This window comes from Rhea pennata, chromosome 1 (assembly GCF_028389875.1).
Source record: "Rhea pennata isolate bPtePen1 chromosome 1, bPtePen1.pri, whole genome shotgun sequence".
Classification (NCBI taxonomy): domain Eukaryota; kingdom Metazoa; phylum Chordata; class Aves; order Rheiformes; family Rheidae; genus Rhea; species Rhea pennata.
The window spans coordinates 66380577-66404675 of NC_084663.1; the positions used below are offsets into that span (position 1 = coordinate 66380577).

Sequence of the window (24099 nt, forward strand, 5' to 3'; positions counted from 1 at the left end):
TCTTTTTGTCAGGTGGAATAGCCTATGACCTTTTCTCTTCTCTGTCGTCAGAACAGTCCTTGCCTTCTGACCTCCTTGTTGTCGTAATTTCTACAGAGATACACAAATGTCATAAAATTTCACAAAATCAGCAAAGCACATAATATACGTGGAAATCAGATTAAATAAATGATTTTGCCAAGAAACCTTTCCAAATCTAGTCAAATATACAAGTTATTGCCAAAACCAACAGACTAATATCAGTCATGAAGAGAACTTCAACTTCTAGTCCAAGCTGTTCTCGAATATGTATATGTTCCTGCATGCATGTACACAGACACACATGCACATATATTTATATATGTATAGGACAAACCAGAAAGGAAGTAAGGAAAAAAAAAAAGAAAAAAGTGACGTTACCTATACTGTTTGAGCCTCTTCTCTTTTCATCGCCTTTTTGATTTGCCGCAAAACAACAAAAATACATTAGTTGCTAATGTGAAATTTCAAGGAGGAGGTGAATTTAATTTTGACAAGTATGAGTGAAAAGCTGAAAAAAGAAGCTTTTACATTTTAACTGTAGAAAGCTGATACACCTAGTACCCCACAGTTACTTGGGCCAAGTTAAAATTTCTACTTACAAAAATCATATGAATTTTTTAACTAAAGCAATTTTATTGAAATAATTTGGTTTAGATACCTCATTGACAAAAGGAAAGCTTGTGTTTGTCCTGTATCTGTATTGTATACAGGTATTACCAAAAATGATGGCATATTGCTACCAGATTCTGACAGAGCCAAACATTGATCCAAGGAAAAAAGATGGAGCTTTGCATGTTATAGGATCCCTGGCTGATATTTTACTGAAAGTAAGTGGGTAAGGAAGTGAAATAGGTTTATATTTGTAATTCTTGTTATCAGTTGCAATTTCCCTCTGCCCCCCGCCAAAAGTTAACTTATAATGTATGCCTAGCCCTTAATCATATTTATGAAGTCTGTAGAGTGATTGCACTGTATACTAAGAATTTGACAGTTTGTTTCTTTAAAACTATTAACATTCTTTGCTATTTATCTTCCCATTTTAAACCCAAATTTTTCTTCCAAGTTTGTCCAAAATTCCACTTTTTTGCTACAGAACAGTCCCTTGGTCCTCTCCTGCTTTAGTAAAGTGGAAGAGTGTTAAGAAAACAAATATGCATTCCATCAATAACATTGCTATGATCCTTTAGCAAAACCCCCAACAGCTTACACTATTGTGGGCTGATTCTAGTTCCAGGAAAATATTTACTTAACACATTGCAGGAATGTTTTGTCTAGTTTTCAGCCTTCTTACTGTACAATATGTGGCTTTTAGTCTCATTGCACCAGCCAGTTGAGAGTTTTGCAAATTAAGTGAAAGGAGCACAGAGCTTCTGTCCTTCCTCCGTTCTTTGCATCACGTTATCTTCACAACATTGAGTATTTTTCTGAAGTTTGAACACACATTTATTCTACACTTTTGCTCTATAAGGTAATATTCATTACAGTTTCCCTTATGCTTTTGTAGAGTGTGGAGTCCAAGGTATGCCTTCTTTCCATGTCAAAAGTAACTGCTGAAAAGTCACTGCTTATTAGAATTAGAATGGAGGCCTCGTGCTGGAGGCTTCCTTTGGAAAGTATGCAGAAAGTTATTTTATGTAAGTTTTCTTTCTGTACACATGTCATCTAGTCTACATATAAAAGGAATATGTTACCAGCATTTACCTTTTGCTTTTTACCTGTCCATCACCTGATATGATATCCTGGAACATCAATAACATTGGCAAAATATTTGCAAATTGCACTGGAATGTAAATGCCCTCCCTTCCCTGTTGGATATAATAGTGAGGAGGAAGGCATTGTCCCTGTTGTGAGCAGCCTTTCATGTTGAATGGGCGTTTCTAAACCCATTTATCGCTGTCCTGAGGAAAAAGGGGGATTTATTTCAGTATACTGTTCCTATTTGAAATTTTCAGCCTTTAAATGTGTGGTTATAATACACATTATAAAAATGTGTGGTTTACAAAGGAGTAGTAATTCCAAAACACTCCCCCTCCCTACTCTGAATGTCTTGTATTTGGTGTTTGCCAGATTGAAGAATTTGGTGAACTGTTTCTGCATAAAATGTTTGATTTGTTAGTGTCTTCTGACTGGTGAGTTGACTGAGATAGGGACTGTAACTAGCTTATACACACTATGACTCTGATTTAGCCAGGTGCATCTCCATAGAGGCTTCCAGTGTAATGGATGCAAATCTCTAACCTGTGTGCAGAAGGGAAAAATCTTTTACTGTTTCTGTATTGTTTTTTGCTCCCAGTTCTTCATCTGCCTCCTGAAGGTTTGGAAAGCCATATGGGAAAAACTGATGTATGGATTAGTGAAGTAAAAGTGTGATCACTTAAGATATATTTTGTATTGTATGTGCCTTTTCACCCTCGTCGTATCTTAGTCATTCCTTTAGTTGGTAACACAATCCTCGAGCGTCCTTTCTAGTATGCTGAAGCTATAAATGCTAGAAAAGTCCCAAGTCTCCATGCTGGTGGTCCTGGGTTTCTGTGACTATCTTGGGATTTGCCAATTTGGAATAATAAGGAATAGTTTTCATTGAATATCCTTCTTCAGCCAAGGAGATTTCTATCACAAAGGGATTATCTTAGCTGTCCAATTAGTATGTAAAAAGATACAAGTTATTGTTGTAGTATGTAAAATAATTGTTTTTACTATTTATACTTACAGCAGGGCATTTCAACCTCTGCTCTGTTTCATAATAAAGCTTATATTTATCTTCAGCTATGTATGTACTCCTTTGTAGGAAGACTGGGAATACTAGGCTTGATCCTGAGTCGTTTTTAAAAGTAAAAGTCTGCTGGAATCAATTACTTTAGAAAAAATAAAAATTTCAGGTACAATATTATAAACAGTAATGTAGATTTCAGCGTTATATATACAGGTTCTTTACTTGTCTGGCTTTTGACTTACTATCCTCACAATATTTTTTCAGCTCAGGGAATGAGAAGTAGATCTTGTCTTGAGGCAAAGAATACCTTTTTTAGGTTTACAAGTCATTGTATTTTCTAATGGTTCACAAGTTGGTTAAAATAAATTACTGGCTAAAATGGAGTATATAAAATGAACAATCTCCAAAACTAATTTTTATTTACATCAACAGAAGAGTGTATTCAAGGATCAGATGGAGCTGATGTTACAGAATCATGTATTTCCATTGTTCATGTCTAACCTGGGGTACCTCAGAGCTAGAGTAAGTTCACAAAGTACATAAATTTCAATATTTGCCGTGATTCTTTCCTTTGCAGTTTAGCTTCCTTCTGAATATTAATAAAAGAAATAAAGCAATCCAAGTACATAATATACTTTCAAATAGCTAACTCATACAGCATTTTTTCAGCATTTTGATTTAAAAAATGATTTGACAGTTAAAGGAATTGATAGAAAGTCTGTATTGTGTTATTGTTCACTTTGATCAGACTGGACAATTTGAACAGTGATTATATGATGACGTATAAAAGCCATTTTATGAGCATTTTTCATTAGCAGATCCCAATAACTTGTTTTTCACAGCTTTCAACAGCTCAAGTAGGCTTTTTACAGAGTAGATATTACTAGTTTAAGTGTAGCTTGGACAAAATCTCTGACTGTCCGTATCAGTCAGAAACAAGCTGTTAAATTTCCTTTCCGATTTTCCCCAGAAGACTAAAACTCTGAATGTCAATTGTGTGCCTACTGAATTTATTGGAATTTGGGGAAGGAGAAGAAAGAATTATTTGAATGCAAAAACTATATTACATGTTATTGCATGAATAAACTGTAATTAAGAAAACAAAACAACATATGCGAACAGACAGAGATGGTTAGCATCATTTTTAAATTAGTTTAAAAATGTTAGAAATTGAACTAGCCCCTAACTTGCTTTTCTTTTTGGCATGCAGTCCTGTTGGGTTCTTCATTCATTCAGTGCTTTGAAATTCCACAATGAGCTAAACTTAAGGAATGCAGTAGAGTTGTCAAAGAAGAGCCTGATTGAAGATAAAGAAATGCCTGTTAAAGTAGAAGCTGCAATAGCTCTTCAGACGTTAATAAGCAACCAGGAGCAAGGTAATCTAAAGTGGTTCATTAATTGTATATACTTTGCACATACTATTTTTTCTTTTTTTATGGAGAAATTTTTTTAATTTGGTGCAGATATATTTAAACATGTCTAACACTTAAAGACAGTTTTCTGACCATTTCATCATGTTTAGACTGCTTCACTTGCCCATTAGCTACTGTGTACATCCCTGAATTAGGACTTCAAAATTTTCTGGCAAGTTTCTGCACAAAAGAACATAGAATCAACATACTTCATTTAACAGACTAAATAATACCTGTCTCTGTTTTATTTTTAATGAAGTGAAGTGGTATGTACATTTAATATTGAATGCTCTCTGTGTATGAAGGCACATATTCCCCCAGAAGAGTGGGTGCTGTTGTAGGTGGCTTTTCAGTATTAAATGTGGTGAAGGTACAATTTGTTTAGTTACTTTGTTAGTTTACAAGCTAGGGACTGTAAAAGTGCTTTGGCTAATTGCTTTTTTTCTCATGTGAATTAGTTTTGTTTTAATAGTTTTATTCAAGAGTAGTCAGGTACCTAGTAATTTTAAGGTACTGTATGTTTGCTGTTTACGAATAGTTAATCTCACCTCATTTGAATTGTCTTTTTAGCCAAAGAATATGTGAAACCATATGTAAGGCCAGTTATGCAAGAGCTTTTACACATTGTTAGAGAGACGGAAAATGATGATCTTACTAATGTAATCCAGAAGATGATCTGTGAGTACAGTCAAGAGGTAGCTACCATCGCTGTTGACATGACACAACACCTGGTAAGAGACAATAGTAGAGTAACGGATCAGTCACAGGCACATGACTGGTTTGGTAAACATTTTATGAGCGTGTTGTTTGAAGTCATCCTTATAAAGGTTCCATATATAGTGTTCATAATATATAGTTTTTTCAATCTAAAGCATCATTAAAACCTATAGACTTTTCAGGGGTACTGAATTTTGTCACTGGTTTTAATGAGCCAAACTCTGATTATTTAACATTACAAATGACTCAACAGAGCTAGACTTCTCAAAAAAAAAAAAAAAAAAAAAAAAAAAAAAAAAAAAAAGTGCACTATCAGTGCTGAAATAGATAAGGCATTACTACTGTTTCATTTACTGTCTTGGTTTTGCATGACAAATTAGAATAGTAGGTTGGCCCTTGAATATCAAGCTAGTTGCTTTTCTTTCATAGGCTGAAATATTTGGTAAAGTACTTCAGAGTGAGGAATATGAGGAAGTGGAGGACAAAACAGTTATGGCCATGGGCATCTTGCACACAATTGACACTATTCTGACAGTTGTTGAAGACCACAAGGAGGTGAGTTGTTTTTTTTATATGTTTTCTCCTGCTATTCCATTCGTGCTTTTCATTCGTGATAACAAACTACTTCTAGGTATGTGTTTCATCCCTTGCTCTGACAGGTGTATTTATTTACTGTAGGTAAGATGGTGAATCAATAGCAAACGATCTCTGACAAATTTGAATTTAAAACCCAGTTTGTGTTTGTGATTTCTGAACTGTTTAGCCCTCACCTTTGAAGGAAATTTTTCTCTTGAGGGTAAAATCCATAACCATTGTTCTTGCAAACACTTCATTGGATAATTACTACAGGCTTTTAAACTATATTTTAGAGAGGAACATTATTGCATTAGGTAATTTTTGATACTGGTGACTCATATTTTGCTGTTTACCCAGCGGTTTCTTGGATAGAATTGAAGCAGTGGATTTCCTAGCTGTGGTTCAATATAAATCTACCTTTCACATATTCAGAGAAGTTACCAGGGAAGGCTCACACCCTTTTTGATCTCAGTGCTTAAGTGAGCACTGGATTAGGATTGCTGCCTGGCTCCTAATGAGGCTCGTTCTTTTGGCTCATACCACTGAGTCTGACTGAAGTAGGAAGGAGTCCAGTGACTGACCAGAGAGTCACAGTCAGTCAGCAACTTTGAGCTCAGTTGACATAAAGTACAGAAGTGCTTTGTCCGAGGTTGTTTTGCTTCCTTGAATTACAATGAGAAAGTTTCATTGCAACTCTGAAATAAATCTTTTAATGAAGCTTATAATTTTAAAAATAGTCTGATTAAAATACTAATTATTTTCTCCTATGAACATTGTCTTCCTTTTGATTTCAAAGCATCTTTATTTCTTTCTAAGAGCTCTTTGCAACTTTGGAAAACCACAAAGAAATATGGTAGCTAAGCTGAGCACTAGGTATGATAGGCTGGAGTAGATCTTCAGGTTGTAGGGCAGGAAAACCTCTGGAGTGGAACTTTTGAGGATAAACTTAGCAGCTTCTTTTTCTATTGTGTGAAGCACAAACTAAAATACTGTGCAGAGTGCTTTTCATCTTAGGATCTTATATCATTTTAGAAATGAAATAAGTGTTATCTAAATAACACATGAGGCTGAAAACTCCTTAAAAAGTTCCCGTCCCTTTCACCTTTGTCTATGGAGGGAGCTTAGAGGATCGTCAGTTCTAAGTCAGGTGTCTTAGTCAGCTGCCTGCTGTTAGGTGGAAGAATCTGGGCTCATATTCTTAAATGCTGTTCTAGAATGGGTCTAGGAGGCCTGATATCATGCAAGATTGTGTGCATAATGAATGGGCATGGGTAATAAAATGGAAGGCCTATATTTATTGGTTTTACTTAGACTTGTAATGTGGCCATACAATTTTCCTTGTAATTTGATAAATGCAGTCTCCCTGTTCAATGCAGCAAGGTCTAATACGCTATCCCCTCATGGTAAAACTGCTCACTCCAGCCATTTGCCTCACAGTAACTTTTGCCTGATCTCAACACAGTTATATTCTCCCAATTTCTACGTGTGTTCCCCTTGGTGAGCCTGTTCTGGGAAGCTCTCCATGGACCTGAGGCAAAAACTTCTCTTCCTTTTAACCCATTCTTCTTTAAAGATTTTTTTAATGGGGGCCTTGTCTCAAACTCTTTGAGCATAGTGTTTATGTTACCTTTGCCTTGTACCAGGAAAGGAGGCAGAGAGTTTTCAATAGGATCTGTAGAATAACCATTAATTAATAAATACTAAAATAGTGGAACACCTTGTAAGTGACATGTTCTAGAGTAATACTGTTTATTGAATATTTGAGTACTTACATTAGTAAGACCTTATTCCATAATTTTTTTGTGATTGCTAAAGCAGCATTTTGAGAGTGATAAAAGCATTTTGCTTTGAAGAACTTCTCACTTAAATGGAATTAGTAAAATATATTGATCAAATTATCTCTTTTTGTATTTTTAAATAAATGGCTTTATTTTTTTTTCAGATAACTCAACAGCTGGAGAGCATTTGTTTACAGATCATTGGCCTTGTTTTGCAGAAACATGTTATAGGTATCTTTTAGAACTAATTTTTAGAAAAATCTTACACATTTTTACACAGAAAATTCTTAGATTAATTATTGTGAACAACACTGTTTTCCTGTTCAGAATTTCATCCCCCCTTTTTTATACTGCTACTTTAGAGAAAAAAATTTTAATTTTCAGTTATGATTTGTTTCTCCTGATCTCCTCTTTCACCGTAGTTAGATCAGTTACTATTTATTGGAGGTCAGACCTAAAGCAGAAGATGGAACTCTAATTATAGTTCTGGCTAATTATGTTAAAGGACAAAGTCTGCAATAAAATTACTATTTTATGGACACAGTCCACAATTACACTACTGTTTTAGCAGTTTCCTGTATTAAAGAGCTGCACACTTTCTGATAAGGCCTTTAAGAGGAAAAAAAAGGTTGAGATAATAGAAGATTTGTGCAGTAAATAATTTAAAGGCAATGTACTTTGTGTGGTGGTAATACAGTTTTCCAGTGTACATATATAATGAAAAACAGTGCATATCATTGCAATTATAGCGAACATAAAGTCTCTCTAAAAGAATCTTTTCCAACTGTATTTTTTTTCTACATATTGATCTAGCTATTAAATGCTGTCTTCTAGTTGTAATATGACCCAGGGCTTGCTTTTGAGATTTCATGGCATTTGCGAGCAAAACTTCTCTTTTACAGCACCCTACTTCAAATTGTTTCTCCTCTCCAGAGTTTTATGAAGAAATTCTCTCCTTGGCATACAGCTTGACATGCCAGATGATTTCACCTCAAATGTGGCAGCTTTTAGGTGTTTTATATGAGGTTTTTCAGCAGGATTGCTTTGAGTACTTTGCAGGTATGACTCTTTCTACTCTGTTGATGTTTCAACCGTTTGGGAATTCATCTCCAAATCCCACCTTCTAAGGGTCACTTCCATTTAGTGTCATGATTTGAAATGATCATGTAATTGAATCATGCCCTGACCATCTGTTTAGTGCGTGAGTATAACAAGAGCATATTTAGCTGGGAGGAACTTGTTCAAATCTATCAGCTTGCTCGGTTATTGTAGGGGGTCCTAAACTCAAAGAAAATTGATACCTACAAAGTTAATATGAAACTACATATTAATTAATAAAATATACGCCTATTTTGTTTCTTATTCTGAAAATGCATCCTGCAGAGTGCACCTTACAAAGAATTCTGTTAACATAGACTTGTAAAGTTTGAATTTCAGCCATGTTCAGGAATTTAGGTTAATGAATTACACTGTGGGACTAGGGCCTGATTGGTTAACACTTTTAGGGATTTGCTTGTAATTTTTTCTCTTTTGTTCTCCCTCTTTCCCAGATATGATGCCTCTCTTACATAATTATGTGACCATTGACACTGATACTTTACTGTCTAACCCAAAGAATTTAGAAATCATTTATGCTATGTGTAAAAAGGTAAGGCTTCTGATTCTGTTATGCTTATTAATGGTACTTAGCAATCATACAGAACAACAGTGTGACCTGAACATGCCAGTTGGAGACTGGTCATTTCAGAACAAAACGAAGTTTTGCCTCAGCTGAGTTTCAGATAGACTTAGCACCTTCACACTTGTAAGTGACATAATTTTATAGAAGACTATATGCACAAACATTTGTGGGAGAAAGTTGCAGTGCTGTTGCTCATGTTAACTCTCTTGTATGAGCAGCAATTTCAGTAAGCAGATGAATCCTTGAAGCCTGATTGCCTTCGGTTTTGTATCTTGTGATTGGATTCTCTAAATGTCAGCTAAGGTGCGAATACATCTGTAGTTCTTCCCATTTATATGGGACCACATTTATAATATTTCTCCTTACTTATTACTTATTCTCTCATGTGTAGTAAAGTATGAGATCACACTGCAGCTTTTCTCTGATTTGGGGCATTATAGAGTCTTCTGCATCTAGCTTCCTGCTTATTTTCAAGAAACTTATGAGGATTTAATGTGTTTGAGAATTCTGCTCCTTTGTCAGGTTTGATTGGCACTGTCCGTGGGATTGAAATGAGCTGAGAAGAAACAGTCAGTTTCACGCATATGCACGTATACACAGAATGATTGCATGCATCTTGTTTTTAATCAGAAATTAGCCTAGAGACAGGACTTCACTTTGCCAGGCTGTTAAACTGCCAGTGTCTATTAGAACTGCAGTCACAAAATGAAAACAGGATATAGAAAACATCAGTGATTCTTTTAGGTAACATTTCCTTTGAAAAAGGGAAAGGTGATGAGGGACATATAAAGGATACAAACGTTCATAAAGAGCAATAGAGAATTCTTCTGAGTTTTTAAATTCACCTTTAACCATCTCTTGTTCTTTGTATCCTGTAGAGATGATTTCTTACCTTTTTTAATTCATCCCAGAATATATTGTGGAGGGATATGTAGATGCCATGTACAGTTTTGAGTATACAGGAATACTTGCTTTCAAAGCTGATTTTGATTAATACTAAAACTGATCTGTCATTTGGATTGGTAGGTATTAACAGGAGATGCAGGAGAAGATGCAGAGTGCCATGCAGCCAAACTCCTAGAAGTAATTGTTCTTCAGTGCAAAGGACGGGGTATTGACCAGGTGATATACATTAAGCAGATACTCTTTTTTGATGGTTTCTAATGATATGTGTATGATTCCTGAGAAAAGCAATTGGAATTAGAGAATTTGGTGGAAATATAAAATGAAGGAATAAGGAAGAAATACAGATAGAAAGATGTGAATGGACTCGGGAGAGTTTGTGTTTTGTTTTTTGAGATTAGATATTAGTGGGTATGACTGGAATGTGAAGGTAAACTGAACAGTAAGAGTATAGTGTGATGTACAAGCTTGTTTTTTCCTGCTTTCTCCTAATAGGATTTTCCCTCTGTTGCAAAACAAACAGTTAGGACTGTTGTGGTTGAGAAGTTAATTGTACATATCAAACTACTGAAATTGTTTCTTCAAGTAGGATGAGCTTGGTCATTTTGAATATTTTGAATTACCCAGTGCACATGGAAAAGATGACCTTTGTATGTAAAAGGTGGCTAGATGGTGATTGCAAGGAGAATCATAATCACAGTCTTCTGGAGTTGCTTAGGACACACTTAGATGGTGTATTTTTTCTGTTAAAGGCTAAATTTCGAACTCATATTCTGCATAACACTCCAACCTCAATTACTTTAACATATCATATTTGATGTTGCCCGTGGACTTCAATGATTAATTTTCAGTTAATTTCACTGAAACCAATATAATTTCACAATTATAGAACTGAAATAATTGAAGATTAAAATATTACCCGAACTATTTTATTTTTAAAAGAAATCAGGAAGGAATTAAAGTGTGTTGCATGCATTTGCATTGAAATAAGTATGTGTGGGAGGCTTAACTGAGCTCCACAACTCTGTGAATTAAAATGGTTGCACGTTAACTGAAACTCCTAAACTCTTATAATTCTTTCCAAATTGATGAATAGCATAAACCTGCACCTTTAAATATATGTAGATGCTTATTTTGTTAGGTAGGAGTATGTATATACTTGCTTTTATTTGAATAAACTTACTCGTTTTAAACTTTTCTAAGAAATTTAACATCACTTTACATTTATTAAGTAAAACTTTTTCTTGCATTTTTAGCTCATTTCAGTTTTTAATGCCTATTAGTCTTACAATTGTTGGATATTTTTATTCAAGAGCAGAATGTCTTTGGATTCTTTTCTAAAACTTTTTCAGGTTAAAACAAATTCCACCAAATGGCCCCAAATATTCTCCTTTGTGTTGAGAATAACTTTGGCATTTTTAGCTGAGAGAAATAGTTGTTTTTATAAACATGAAATCAGGGACTTGAAATACTTTTATACAAGGAAATGCATAGAATACATTCTTAGAACATTCCTGGACTTCAGCTAATTCTGGAGGTTGGTTCTGATAATTGTGTTTTAAATTTTTGTGTAATGTGGCTGGATATATAATTTTTTATTTTATTTTTTTCCTTTTCCTTCATAATTATATTCCTAGTGTATTCCACTGTTTGTGGAGGCTGTTCTGGAGCGGTTAACAAGAGGAGTTAAAACAAGTGAACTTCGTACTATGTGTCTTCAGGTTGCCATAGCTGCACTCTACTATAATCCTGACCTACTTCTACATACCTTAGAAAACATCAGATTTCCACACAATCCTGAGCCCATCACTGCACAGTTCATAAACCAATGGATGAATGACACAGACTGTTTTCTTGGGCAAGTATTGTGGTTTTATCTTTCAAAGTCCATGCTTTTGATTTTTCTGTTCACTTCTATATTCTGTCGCTAGTTACGCTGATACAAGAGATCTCATTTCTAGGTTAGTCTAACAGTAACCCACACTAGCAATGTCTAATTGCTGTGATGCAGCTAAAGGTGATCTATGCGTATTTATTTTTTCCTTTTCTGTTGAGTTATGCACTGAATTTCCTTGTTGCAAGGAACACAAGAGTGCAGTACATACTGTACATTAGAATTCTTAGAAGTTTCTTAGTCATGAACTATCTGCTTGTCCAAGAGATGATCCAGCATATGCAGAGATTAGTATTCAGAGCTGACCAGCAGGATTTCAGGGAAATAACTTTTTCTCAAATACTATGTATACATATTTTCTGTTTTGTATTTTCTAAAATATTTTTAACTGCTCCACTTAATGTTAAAAAACATTATTCCCTCTAGTGAAAAACAAAATCCACACTCTGGTTTTAATTTCTGCCAGTTGTTCATGTCAATTTCTGCATATTTATCCTTATGCTATTGATTTATTGACTGTTCAGCACACTCCTGAATATACAGTGCATTCAGACCTCCCTTGAATATGTGTGCACACTGAACCAGTGTGCACTCAGGCAGGAGCTAAATATTTGTAAAGTGGAGGGGGTGGACCAAGGCTATTATGTACTTGATGCTGTGCGGATCTAAAATCCAGTGCTCAAATGTTAGTGCTTGCCTCGTGGCTGAGATGTAATGCCTGGCTTCAAGTTCACTTAAGGGCAAAGCAGACCATCAGATGTAGTTGACAGCTCTCATCTTTGTGCTATGAGTTACATTTTGTCATTGGAGGCATAAAATCAGACTGCAGGTGTATGGACAGGCTCAGAACGTGCCTTCTCTGTGCACAGTATGTGCCAACGTACTAAGTGAAGTGTCAGTGTGTCATGCCATGCCATGAATTAGCATGGGGCCAAAAGAGGCAGCTTTTGACCCCAAGGATGCATACCTTATCCTTTAGCTTGTCATTCTTTTCCTTCCTGGTTTTTATTGGCACAGTTTTATTTCTCCCAGTGAAAAACAAGTTAATCAGGCTCCAGTGGGACTCTTATAAGATGGTTTCTCCACTCCCCGATCATGCAGGCAGCTTTTCTCTGTACCAGTTCTTATCTGAGTCCATCTTTCTTGAAGAGAATTACGTATTATCTTGGTACAGCTTCATTAGTGCCTTAGTGTCCCTCTTGATTTTACATTGTGTGGTACATAGTAGCATTGCAATACAACAGTGACTCCCAGTTAATAAGTGATCAACAAGTATACCCAGGTTTTGCTCTCCTTTGTAATATTTACAAAATGTGTACCAATGTACTCCGTAAAAATGTGTTTTTTTTCACTCCCCTGTCCTAAGTACACAGTTTAGTGGGCTTAAGATGGAGGGACAATAGTGTGTAGACTAGCAGCACAGTCTACCTTACTAGCAGTAAAACTGCTTGGAGTTAGAAGAGAAATTGACTGCTTTGGTGTGGTATGTGTAGGCTCTGTAGGCAAATTCATGTCTGAATTCGAAGTTATTACCATAACATTCTTTATTTGAAGAAAAAAAATCTTAAAAAGTGCTAAAATATTCAAAAAGTGAGAAAAAAACTTTACGGTATTTCACCGTAACAAAAATGGACAGTTCATAATATCATGTGCATTTTGACCTCTTCTACCTGCTGTGCGTATGAAATGTATATCCTATATCTGAACATAAAAGAACCCATTATCGTTTAGAGGGATTACTTGAGTTGGTTACAAAGAAGGCATAAGGGGGCCTATGTCCCTGAGTTCTTTTGAAGCATCAGTGGCTGAAAAATGGCACCCTTAATTCTGCCTCTCCCATATATTGTGGTAATATTACTGTTAAATTTTGAAACTATTTTTACATCTGCTAGCTTTAGAAAAGTGGAAGACTTTTTAGCATAAGGATTTCTATGCACTAATTTTTATGGCTGAAACAAAGTTCTTGAGATTCAGCTCTTTCTGCTGTCATTTTTCTATTGAATGTGAATGCTGAAAGCATACAGAGACAGTATGAAAGAACATATTCCCTGTAGGTGGTAAACTTGTCATTCCTTCTTAAAAGAATTCTGAAAATGAAAGAGATTGAAAGCCTTACACAGTGCATCCTAGAGCAGTCACTGAGAAGCTATAGTCAGGTCCAGAGAGGAAAAATGCTGCAGACTTGAATAGATTTCAACGTCATATACCCCTGCAAGCCACAGCTTAACTTTCAGTTATTTTGTGTTGCTTTTTGAAAAAGCATCACTTTTTGCAACTACTGTTCAACTAAATCCTTCTTCAGAGCTGAGAAGAAAGTTGACAAAGCCTATGAAAATGAAACACAGGGATCAGCGTGCTAAATTTTGCTCAGACTGCGCAGTTGAGTGGTAGCCAGAGATTAAATTCTCTCTCTTTGATATGCTGCTACCAGCAATGAAATAAATGTCTATGAAACTGCTGAAATCTAAAAATTACTGTCCATTCAGAGCCATCTCCTCAATTTGCAGCTTTCAGGTACAGGGCTTTTGCTATAGAACTGCTTATTAGGAACTGTGATGTGATACAACTGACTTTCTCCATTTCCCTCAGAAGGACAGGACTACTTATAGAAGACCTTTTCATTTTAGAGTTGTCATCTGAACAGCAGCCAAACACTGAGATGCCTAAATGAACATGAGGAGACAGAGTTGCGAAAGAAACCTGGCTTCTTTGATACCCTTTCTTGGGCCCACTTCTGCAGAGTTCATATTTGCATCAGTGAAGAATACTAGCAGGCACCCTGATTAGTACTGTCGTTTGTCTCTCCAACCATCATGCATAGCTGCGTTATTTTAGAGTTAGGTTGCTTTCCAAAAAGAGGGGTTTTCAGACTTAAATTCAGGTCAGCTGGTACAGTTACAAGTCCTAGAGAAACTGGAAAAGAGCAAAGTAAATCCACTTCCAGCTGTTACAGACCAGGTGAATCTTACTGACATTTCTTTGTTAGCCATGCAGACTGTCTGTGACTTACCAGTAACAAAAGTTCTTTAATATACTTTGTCCATATGAATCTCATGCCCTTTTCTCCTTTATCTGCTTCTGTGAAGTCCTGGTATCCACAGATTCTGTCCTGACAGAGAGGTAGTAGTCCTGTTGGTCTATGTTCTCAGGTTCAAACTAGCAGACAGTGCTGGTGAAAAGAGCGCAATATTTCTTTAGTAGGACTTCTGCACTCATGAAATGGAATCCATGTGAATAATACATCTTGGAAAAAAAAGCTATTGCAATAAGATAAGTAACTGTTCTTCCATGTTATCCAAGATATAGAAACTATTTAAACCTGTTTAGAATTTTGGAATGTTAGAAATAAACCAGGCAAGAACAGCTCAGAACTCATCATATGACTGTGCATAAATCCAGTACGTCACCATGGATATTACAAATCTGTGAGCGTGTCTATACACTACAGCATAGTGTATTTTTTTCTAAATATATTTTCTACAATTACTTCAAATTGAATAAGGGCAAAGGACTGAAAAGCCATTTGTAAAAACATTTGCTCCTCACTGCTTTCCACCTTTTCCCTGAGAGCCTGAAATGTGGGCAGAACTTGTGCATGACTTATTCTTGTATTAAAAAATATTCTGTGGAAACTGGGGTGAAAGGAAAACCTAATTTTTGTTTTGAAACAAAAAGATTCTTTTTTTAAAGCTGTATGAAAGAATTTATTTGTTAGAGATTTAAATAGTTAGAAATCCAATTTTTCTTGGAGTCATGTATAAAATCTCAAACTTGTACAAGAAAGCAAGGCTGGTTCTGACCTTGTAACTTGAAGGAAATGGCTAATTATTTGCAGTTTGTCCAGGAAGTGCAATGATGTAGTAGAAAGAAACTTGATCCTCGTATTAAAGGAGCACAGCATACCAGTAAAGGAAAGGAAAGCTTAGTGATTTACCTTTGAAATACTTTCAACTCAGTTTAAAATACAAAAGATTCTTAGATCTTTTTATCTTGTATTGAAACAAGTGTATTAGCCTCAAAAGGTCCTGCAGATTATGAAGACCACACACAGCTTGACAAAAATGGACTTGCCTTGTAGCTGTGCATTGCACTGACATATGCGCCTCAGAGTTTGCATGTTTAGCACTCCAGGCTTAATATGCCATTGAGGGATCAAGCAGAGTCCACGATTGCTAGGGAGGACTATTCTGTGTTGCTGAACAAATAAGTAGGGATCTTGAAGGACAAAGCTCTAAAGAGAATTGTATTGAGGCTCCTTCGTGCAGACAAAAGGATGCTGAAATGGTGAGCGTTTTGGTAGCGAGGGAATGGAAGGATCTTGAAGCCATTCTTTGCCATTACAAAAATACATAAATGATATTAAACTGTTTTGCTTGTTGAATCTTGCTGGTACTTGATACAGCTGTGGCATGATAGAATGCTGAACTTCTGCCAAAGTGGATGCTTGTCCTGCTGTTGGTCTATCCTGACAGGTGGAAGAAACAAGTCTCCTTCTGGCTCAGGTTCACTAAAGATGGCTTGATGTCTCAATTTCTGTGGTTTTGCTGGGCCTTCTAATAATGTACATATTCCAAAGACATGTGTTCATTCTTAGAACTTCTTCATTTAGATGCTTGAAAATGGAGTATGAAAAATGTACTGTATTTTTTGGTCATTTGGGCTAATTGCTAATTCCTAATGATGACCTTTTAAACAGCAGTGCTTGAGTCTTCCACTTCGATTTACTGTCCAGAAGAGATAATTTAATATGAAGTTAAACCACTGATTGCTGCCATTTCTTGACTTTTTACTATATTGCATTTTTGAGTTAGCATTACCTGACTACAGGTTATTCAAATGTATTTTAAAAGTTAGTGCCAAGTGACAGTAACTACTCTCATGCTTCTTTATACATTTGGGGCTTGAAGAAATTTCATGACTGTGTGAAAATGCAGGATAGAAATCTTATGCACGGATTACAGAGCTTTGATAAGTCTTACATAAAGGTACTGGCAGAGAGAGGAGGTGGAGAACGTTATTTGTGTTTGTACTTACCGTAAGGTTGACCATTCCAAAAAATGTTCACAATGTTGGCATGTGAGCAAATGGTGATTAATTTGTTTTCAAGTAAACTGTGGTGACTAAGGGCTTTAATTTCCTTGAATTCTTATCTTTTAATTTAATTTCTTTTTGCTCTGTAATCAAGATGAAAGCAGACTGTATTCCTCTGATTAAGTTTCCTTCATTTTTGTGTCCTCTTCTTTTTTGCCACTTCCTTTTTGAGAAGAAGTATTTTAATATTGCAGTTAGCAATGATGGAAGGACACTCTTTGCCCACTTTGGTGTGTTTTTCAACATGTGTAGTGGAGGGAAGCAGTCAAACCCAACATGACAAAGCATGTCTTTTAATGCATGTGACATTGTTTTTCTTGGATGGACTTCTGTGGTCATAATGCTATGCATGCTGTTATATAATTTATTGTTACTATCAACTACTCTGAGAATGGAAACATTTCACTAAGCCATAACAAGACTGACAAAGTAAGTGGTATGATGAAACCTGTCCAGATTCTCAGCCTTGTTTAAGCACGTGTTAAGTTCAGAAAGCTGTAATACATGATCACTTGAATATTATAGTTCAGTAGCATGTCGTATGAGATCTTTGGTAATGAAATTTTAAGTGTTTTAAAATTACATTTCTGTATTAATTTTTGAAATGATGGCTTAAGCTATCTGATCCCTTTTTTTATTGCTGTTTGTGTTATAGCAGTATGGGCTCTCATGCACATCTTCATAGCTTCCTCTCTCTCAACTTTATTCTTCATTCCAAACAGACTCTACCAAAAGTCTGGAGGATGGCCATTCTCTAGCAGTTGGAAACATTTGAAAATGCTGTAAGGGGGCTCCCCTGCTCCCTTGCTTTTCTGCCGTGTCCTGTTGCAGCTGTGCTAGCACTGCTATGCTAGTGCATAGATAAAGATTTCCTAGATCAACTGATGCATGAATGCAGGAGGAAAAGAACTTATATAGAAGCCAGCTCTGGAGGTTTACGTTGTTTCTGTAGGGCCATTTTTGCTGGAGCTACTTGTCCTGCAGAAGACTTGCACAGATGCTGTTGGTATCAAATTGAATAGTTCAAACAAAACAACCTCCTCTGAAGCGCTAAACAGTAAAATACCAAGATGTTAAAGAAGATTGGAATACTGGTGTTTCCAGTATCCTGAAGTAGAGCCAAAGACTATCTGTAGAGGCAGTTAGAGAATTTTTCCCTGGCTTGTTTGCAAATGACTTCTGTTTGTAGAACTCAGAATAAATCATTATTTTTAAGAGCATAGGTTCTTACCTAGTTTCCTGACTACAGCATCATAAAAATCATTCTGCTAGTTATTCCATGTATTTCTCTCCCTAATTTACCTATAGTTTGTTTGTTAGTTTATGTATTTTCCTGTGGTTTACTCATCTGCTAAGTTCCCCATTTGAGTGTACTACTTGTTATTCTTGACAATTATTTCTCTGCTCTTGCTGGAGTTAGCAGTATGTCTCAAGTTAATAACAAAAATTGAACGTGTAATACAGCCATTCTGATGGACTGCTCATAAATATATTTAAATACAGCAAGCCCTGTGTCACTCCATAACAGCACCCTACAATTCCGTGCATCCTTCTTCTTGTTACTCTTTATTCACAGTCTTTTTGCTAATCTCAGTCCCTGCAACAATGCTCCTATCTAAGCCAGTGCAAATTAATATTCCATCTTACTGAATGGTGATAACCTGTATCAAATGTTTTACTAAAGACAAGGTACTTTACATAATCATTAGACAGTATTTATTTAGCATAACAAACTTTGCATAGCTTATTTAGCGTAACTAACAGTTGTCCCAGGAATTTGGCCAGTGCTTGAAAGATAGGTAATTGTTATCGAGTACAGTATCTTTCAGTGGGGAACTTGCATTCAGAACAAAAGAAATAATATATTTAGGAGTTTAAAAGTGGACTTAGGACAAGTGATCTCTATGACATCGTCTCTGTCTTTCGCCACAGCAAGTACCAGGACTTTTAGCTGAAGTAGTGCTTAGGAGTGGAGCAGCAATATTATTTTTCTCTGCATATCTATGCAGTGGAAATCTGCTTTTTGTCTAACAAGTGTGTGTTGTTTTAGACTCCATGACAGAAAGATGTGTATAATAGGACTTAGCATCCTAATGGAATTGCGGAACCGACCACCTGCAGTGGATGCTGTGGCTGCGCAGATTGTCCCTTCAATCCTGCTCCTCTTCCTGGGCTTAAAACAAGTTTGCGCCTCACGAGAACTCACAGAACATGAGGATCATGCTAAAGATGAAAAACACGTTGCAGAAGATAATGGTAAAATCTCCCCTTTTCACATTGTGGATTTTGTCTGGATTTAATTTAAAGGGGGTAAGAAACAGCAGTTCCTTTCTAAGACTCATTAGTCTGCTGAAAATAGCTAGGCTTACTGCGTGCTTGAAAGATCACCTCAGGAACTGATTTTTGCTCCCAAAATGTAATCAAAAGCCCTATTTCAACGTATAATAGCTAACACTTTGTGAAAGGGCAGTTTTAGTTTAGAAATAACAATAAAACTTGCAGTCCACTGTGCTGTTTTGTTAATGCACTGCATCCATCAACATCCAGAGTGTTCTCACATAGATAGCAGGAGTTTGCCAGTGATTTGGCCATATTCTTGATTGCTGGAAAGAAACTGTTCCTGGTAGCCAGCTATTTTAAAGACCTGTTTTAGTGAACTTTGAAAGAAATCCTGGCAAGTTGTCTTTGTCCAGGTGAAAGGTGGCACTCTGATTTGAAAAGTGGGTTTTCAGACAACTGAAGGTTCCTTGCATAGACAGACCTCTTATTGCTGTGGCTGGCAGAAGGAAAAAACTCTCCAAGGAATAAGTGAGAAAAGGAGTTTGAAGAGTAAATCTTGGACAACTTTGTAGGTAGATATGTGTGAATCTATTTTGCTTGCAATAGGAAATAGATGATTTGAGGTCTGAAAATCAGGTTAGGTTTAAGCAGATTATATAATCATTGAAATTTCGTGTATGGTTGTTTTGTAATGGCATTACAGAATTTTTTCCAATGCATAAGAATACAGTATGGAAACTGCATAATAATTTTCAAATCTATGTGCTCTGGTTCAGTTCCTCTGATTGTTGCAGATGTGTCATCTTCATTCTGTCTATCATGTTAATGCTGGAAGAATTGAAGATTTGGAATTAGAGGGGAGATTTTTTTTTTAGCTTGTTTATAACTCAAGTATTTTTCCTTAAGTGGGAAACAGCAATTTTTGTAATTGCATATTGGAGTTGGTTTTAATCCAGGGTATAAAAGTTTGATAAACAAGATGGAAAGTAAAGCTAAAAAAGGAGCATGCTGAAGAACAGGCAGGACTTCTGGAGTGTATCTAGTTTTCTCTTTTTTTTATGTCAATTTGTAAAGTACATGCAAGATTTTATTTGTTCATCATTTAAAGAGCACAGTAGTGGGACACTATTGTAGACAAATATGCTCAATTTCAAGATTCTATGATTATGCAGTGACCATGCACACATGAAAAAAAGAAAAAAAGAGGTTAGTGTCACATTCCCCAGTTCTTGATAGAAACAGAAGTGTTACTGATATTGAATGTAGGAAACATTTTAACAGCTTCATTGCTCCACTTCTTGTAAGGGGCAGGCATATTAACAGAGGGTTTTTTGTTTCAGCCAAAAAGATAGATTCAGTTGTTGTTCTTCATTCATCAGTCATTGTTTCTTAATAATTTTAAAACTTTATTTTACAAAATAAGTTAATGCTTTTGCAGAAGAAATACCAAGTGATGAGGAGGAGACAAATGAAGTGAGCCAGGCGATGCAAGAGAACCATGGTGGAGGGGGTGGTGATGGTGGTGGTAGTGGAGAGGAAGAGGACGATGATGATGATGACGACTGGGATGAAGATGCTTTGGAAGAGACTGCCCTTGAAGGGTTCAGCACACCGCTTGACCTTGAAAATGGTGTTGATGAATACCAGTTTTTTGCACAAGCACTTTTAGGTATGTATATGCTAGTTGGCAAAATGCTATAACGTCATGAAATAGTTTGGAGATGTCTATGATCATCATTGGTGAAAACCCTTTTCTGTGTTATGAGTAATGATTTAGATTATTGAAACTGAAAAAATGTGATTTTTATGTTCTAATACTAGTCCTAAAATTGTTTGGCTAGCAACTACCACAAAAAGCAGATGGTAGCAAAAACAGCCTGAGACTAATTCTCTTCATGTTCTCTTTCAGATCAACCACAGCCTAAATAAGTGGGTCTCAGTCACTAGAGAGAATCCTATATATAGAAACGTTTGTCACTGTCTAGGTGTTGAAATCCTAATGGAAAAAATGATTTTCTCCTTCTCCAGAGTGTTTTACAAACTGTGTTGTTTTTATTTTTGATATGAGTCTTAAATTAAGAGATTAACTTCATCATTGTCCATGAATAATGGCCACATTGTTAATTCACTGTTTCAGAAAGCAGAGCATGTAATTAAGTTCCCCAAAATGGATTGCTTCTATTACAGTGGGATTCTGTTCTAACCGACTGATACGAATACTAGATCTTTTCAGCAGCGCACATTCTGTTTTTAAACCAAATAGGGATTCTGTGTGTTTCGTTTTGTTCTGAAATGGACTTTCCATTTAAGCTGGTTGTCACTTTTCATCCATTCCTGTTTTGACAGCGGTGCAGAGCCAAGATGCAGGCTGGTACCATTCGCTGACAGCACCTTTGAGTGAGGATCAGAAGAAGCAACTGCAGGAAATTTATACATTAGCAGAACACCGGCGAAGTGCTGCAGGTGAGTCACTTCTCCTGAACTATTTTGTGTGTTGCAGAGCTGTTGGAACTCCATCTAATCTGTAACAACAGGGAGAATGAATTTTTATGCTAATTGATATGAATCATACAGGAGACCTGAGAAGTGTGAGTAGGAAATTGTGCCCGTATTATCCCTTGCCTTGAAGTGTGTGTTATTCAGAGATTACTGTTGCCTCTAATTAATTGCCTCCTCGTTGACATGTGCTGCTGTTTGGACAGAGTCCAAACAATTTTTTCACAATCTGGCATTTGAAATGAAGAGCAAATGAAGGCAACACCTAGCTGTCAACCAGTCATTTAATATAGATCATTGTGCGCTTAACGTCTTTTTAACCACTAACATTAGCTTCGCAATTAGAGTAAGGCTTTAGAAGTTTAGAAAGCTTGCATCATTGAAGATAACTTCTAATTTAATCAAGAAGCATGTAGAATAATATCACATACAATTATTTTGTAATGGATTAATTTCTCAATTCTGCTGTAGAGATGCATGTATTTATGTATTTAAAGAAAATCTGAGTGTAATTTATTGCTGTCAGTGCATTTAGGGAATCAAATTTTGACTCGGCAGCTTTCCATTCTTAGTTGAACTGTATTATCTCTAGCAAAAGTGTTCTCTGTAGACCATTTTTCATATCCTTTTCCTTCTTTGAATTCTAGAGACTAAGACAATAGAACAACAAAGTGGCTACACATTTGACAACAAAGGACTGATCACAGCATTTAACTTTGCTGGAAATAATCCCGGTGGCAACTGAAGAAGAAACTGCAAAGGTCAATGGGAAGGGTTTCATCGTTACATTTTATCATCATGACTTCTGAGCGATAGGGGAGGGTAATTTAATGCTGCTGAAGGTTTCTTGGAATATAGCAGTGTGCTTCCCACACCAGAATGCTCTTTCTAACCAGCTACTGTAATGTACAAATTCTTGTGGTGTTTTTATAATTTGATGGACTGAAAAGGAAACATTTGTCTTCAAGGAACCTGAATGACTGGGAGGGGGCCAGGTTGCATCTAATTGAGTTGCACTTCTCAGGTTTTTGCTGTGCAGAATTGATAGATTCATATGGATAACAGTGCCTTCTGTTGTACGTGGATTGCCTGAACAAAAGAATTTTGGAGTGCATTATAATTTTTTAAGTGTAAGGACATTTCTAGATACACTGTAAGCCTTGGGTCCATGTTTTCCTGTTATCTGCCTTTTACGACATAATTTAACTGTTGGTTGCATATACTTTGCTGGATTCAGAATGTTGTCTCATCTTCCCTATTTGGTGCAGACCAAATGTGTATAGGGAAGCATCTGTTGTAGTTGTAAAGCATACACTGGTGGTGTGAAACTGTCTTAACAAAATGCAGATTTTCCCTTGATACAGTGGTTTTAATTTATTTCCCGTAGCCATGAAATCAACTCACTTGAGTTATAATGGCACACATGACCTGGCAGGTTTGTATCCTAAGTCTACATTGATATTAGCTTCTGCCTGCAAAAGTGGTGTGGCCCTTGCATGTAGATGTTCTACATGACAATTTTTTATCTCGTGTATTTTCACTGAATATTGGATTTTATTTGGGCTCCTGTAAACTGCTTTTCTGTTTTAATTCATTCATTACCATTCCAGTGGTAGTACTGAACAAAGTAGTACAAAATATTTACAATATTTTATTTATCTCAATAGAAGGAAAAACATCTCCAAAACTTTTCTTCTTATTATCTTACACTTCTATGATTGACTTTCTGCTCTGCATTCCATTTGGCTCTTCTTGTCCCATGCTGAAATTTAATAATTTGCCAGATTTTTTTTGTAAATCTCAAAGATTGGTTTCTCATAAATTCAAATACATATTACTGGACCTTTGTGAATATGTTCATGTAGTGAGAAACTTATATGAGAAATCTGATTTGGATAGGTACTCCTTCTCTAGATCTACTGGGATCACAGTGGCATAGACTAAATAAAGAGGGGTACTTCAGAAAGTGTAAGCATCTTGAAGCTTGGATTGGAGCCTTTTTAATCCAGGTTTTGTCTCTATATGTTAATTTCTCTGTGACTTAAATATGTTTACCAAGCAATGTTAATCACATGTGGATAAATATTTCTTTGGAGCAGTGCCTCAACTGAAAAGTCAAAGCCCTTCCTTTACCCCCATCAAATTTTCAGCAATTGCAAAGAATTGCAGATGGCTGGCCCTGCTCTGTGCTGAAGCTTTCATTTTTTATAGATGTGTCAGAGTAATAATATTTCAATCTAATAAATCTGAAGCTCTCTACTCCCTGGCTTCAGGACAAGGCCATAGTGTTTCTGTCTTTCTCCTTGCCCCATAGCCTGGAATCTCCTCATGCTCACACTTACAGAACGGGAGGTTCCTGGCTGCTTTCTGTGTTTCTGAGTCTTTGTGTCAGACTCTCTCTAGCGCTATTCTCTGCTGCTCCTTTTTTTTTTTTTTTTTTTTTTTTCCCCACAGTAGCTGCAGAATAAGTGGCCCTGGTTCATGTAGGTTTTTCCCTGCTGCTATTCATTCAATAGCAACAGTGAAAATTTCCCTCT

The 24099-nt window shown here is 36.2% G+C and overlaps 1 protein-coding gene across 2 annotated transcripts in view; it reads left to right on the plus strand.

Moving 5' to 3' along the window:
* The window catches only part of IPO8 (importin 8), a 45700-nt gene extending 22779 nt beyond the window's left edge, over window positions 1-22921 (plus strand). The window contains exons 12-25 of one of the 2 annotated variants that reach the window (XM_062590394.1): window positions 732-848; window positions 3167-3256; window positions 3945-4110; window positions 4717-4877; window positions 5293-5418; window positions 7382-7448; window positions 8151-8276; window positions 8768-8865; window positions 9925-10020; window positions 11439-11659; window positions 18837-19042; window positions 20505-20735; window positions 21413-21529; window positions 22210-22921. In XM_062590394.1, the coding sequence (XP_062446378.1) occupies window positions 732-848; window positions 3167-3256; window positions 3945-4110; window positions 4717-4877; window positions 5293-5418; window positions 7382-7448; window positions 8151-8276; window positions 8768-8865; window positions 9925-10020; window positions 11439-11659; window positions 18837-19042; window positions 20505-20735; window positions 21413-21529; window positions 22210-22307 (1920 nt within the window). In that variant the 3' untranslated portion in view covers window positions 22308-22921. The remainder of the gene's footprint in view (window positions 1-731; window positions 849-3166; window positions 3257-3944; window positions 4111-4716; window positions 4878-5292; window positions 5419-7381; window positions 7449-8150; window positions 8277-8767; window positions 8866-9924; window positions 10021-11438; window positions 11660-18836; window positions 19043-20504; window positions 20736-21412; window positions 21530-22209) is intronic. The other variant, XM_062590405.1, reaches the window with a different exon arrangement.
* The last annotated feature ends 1178 nt before the right edge of the window (window positions 22922-24099 follow it).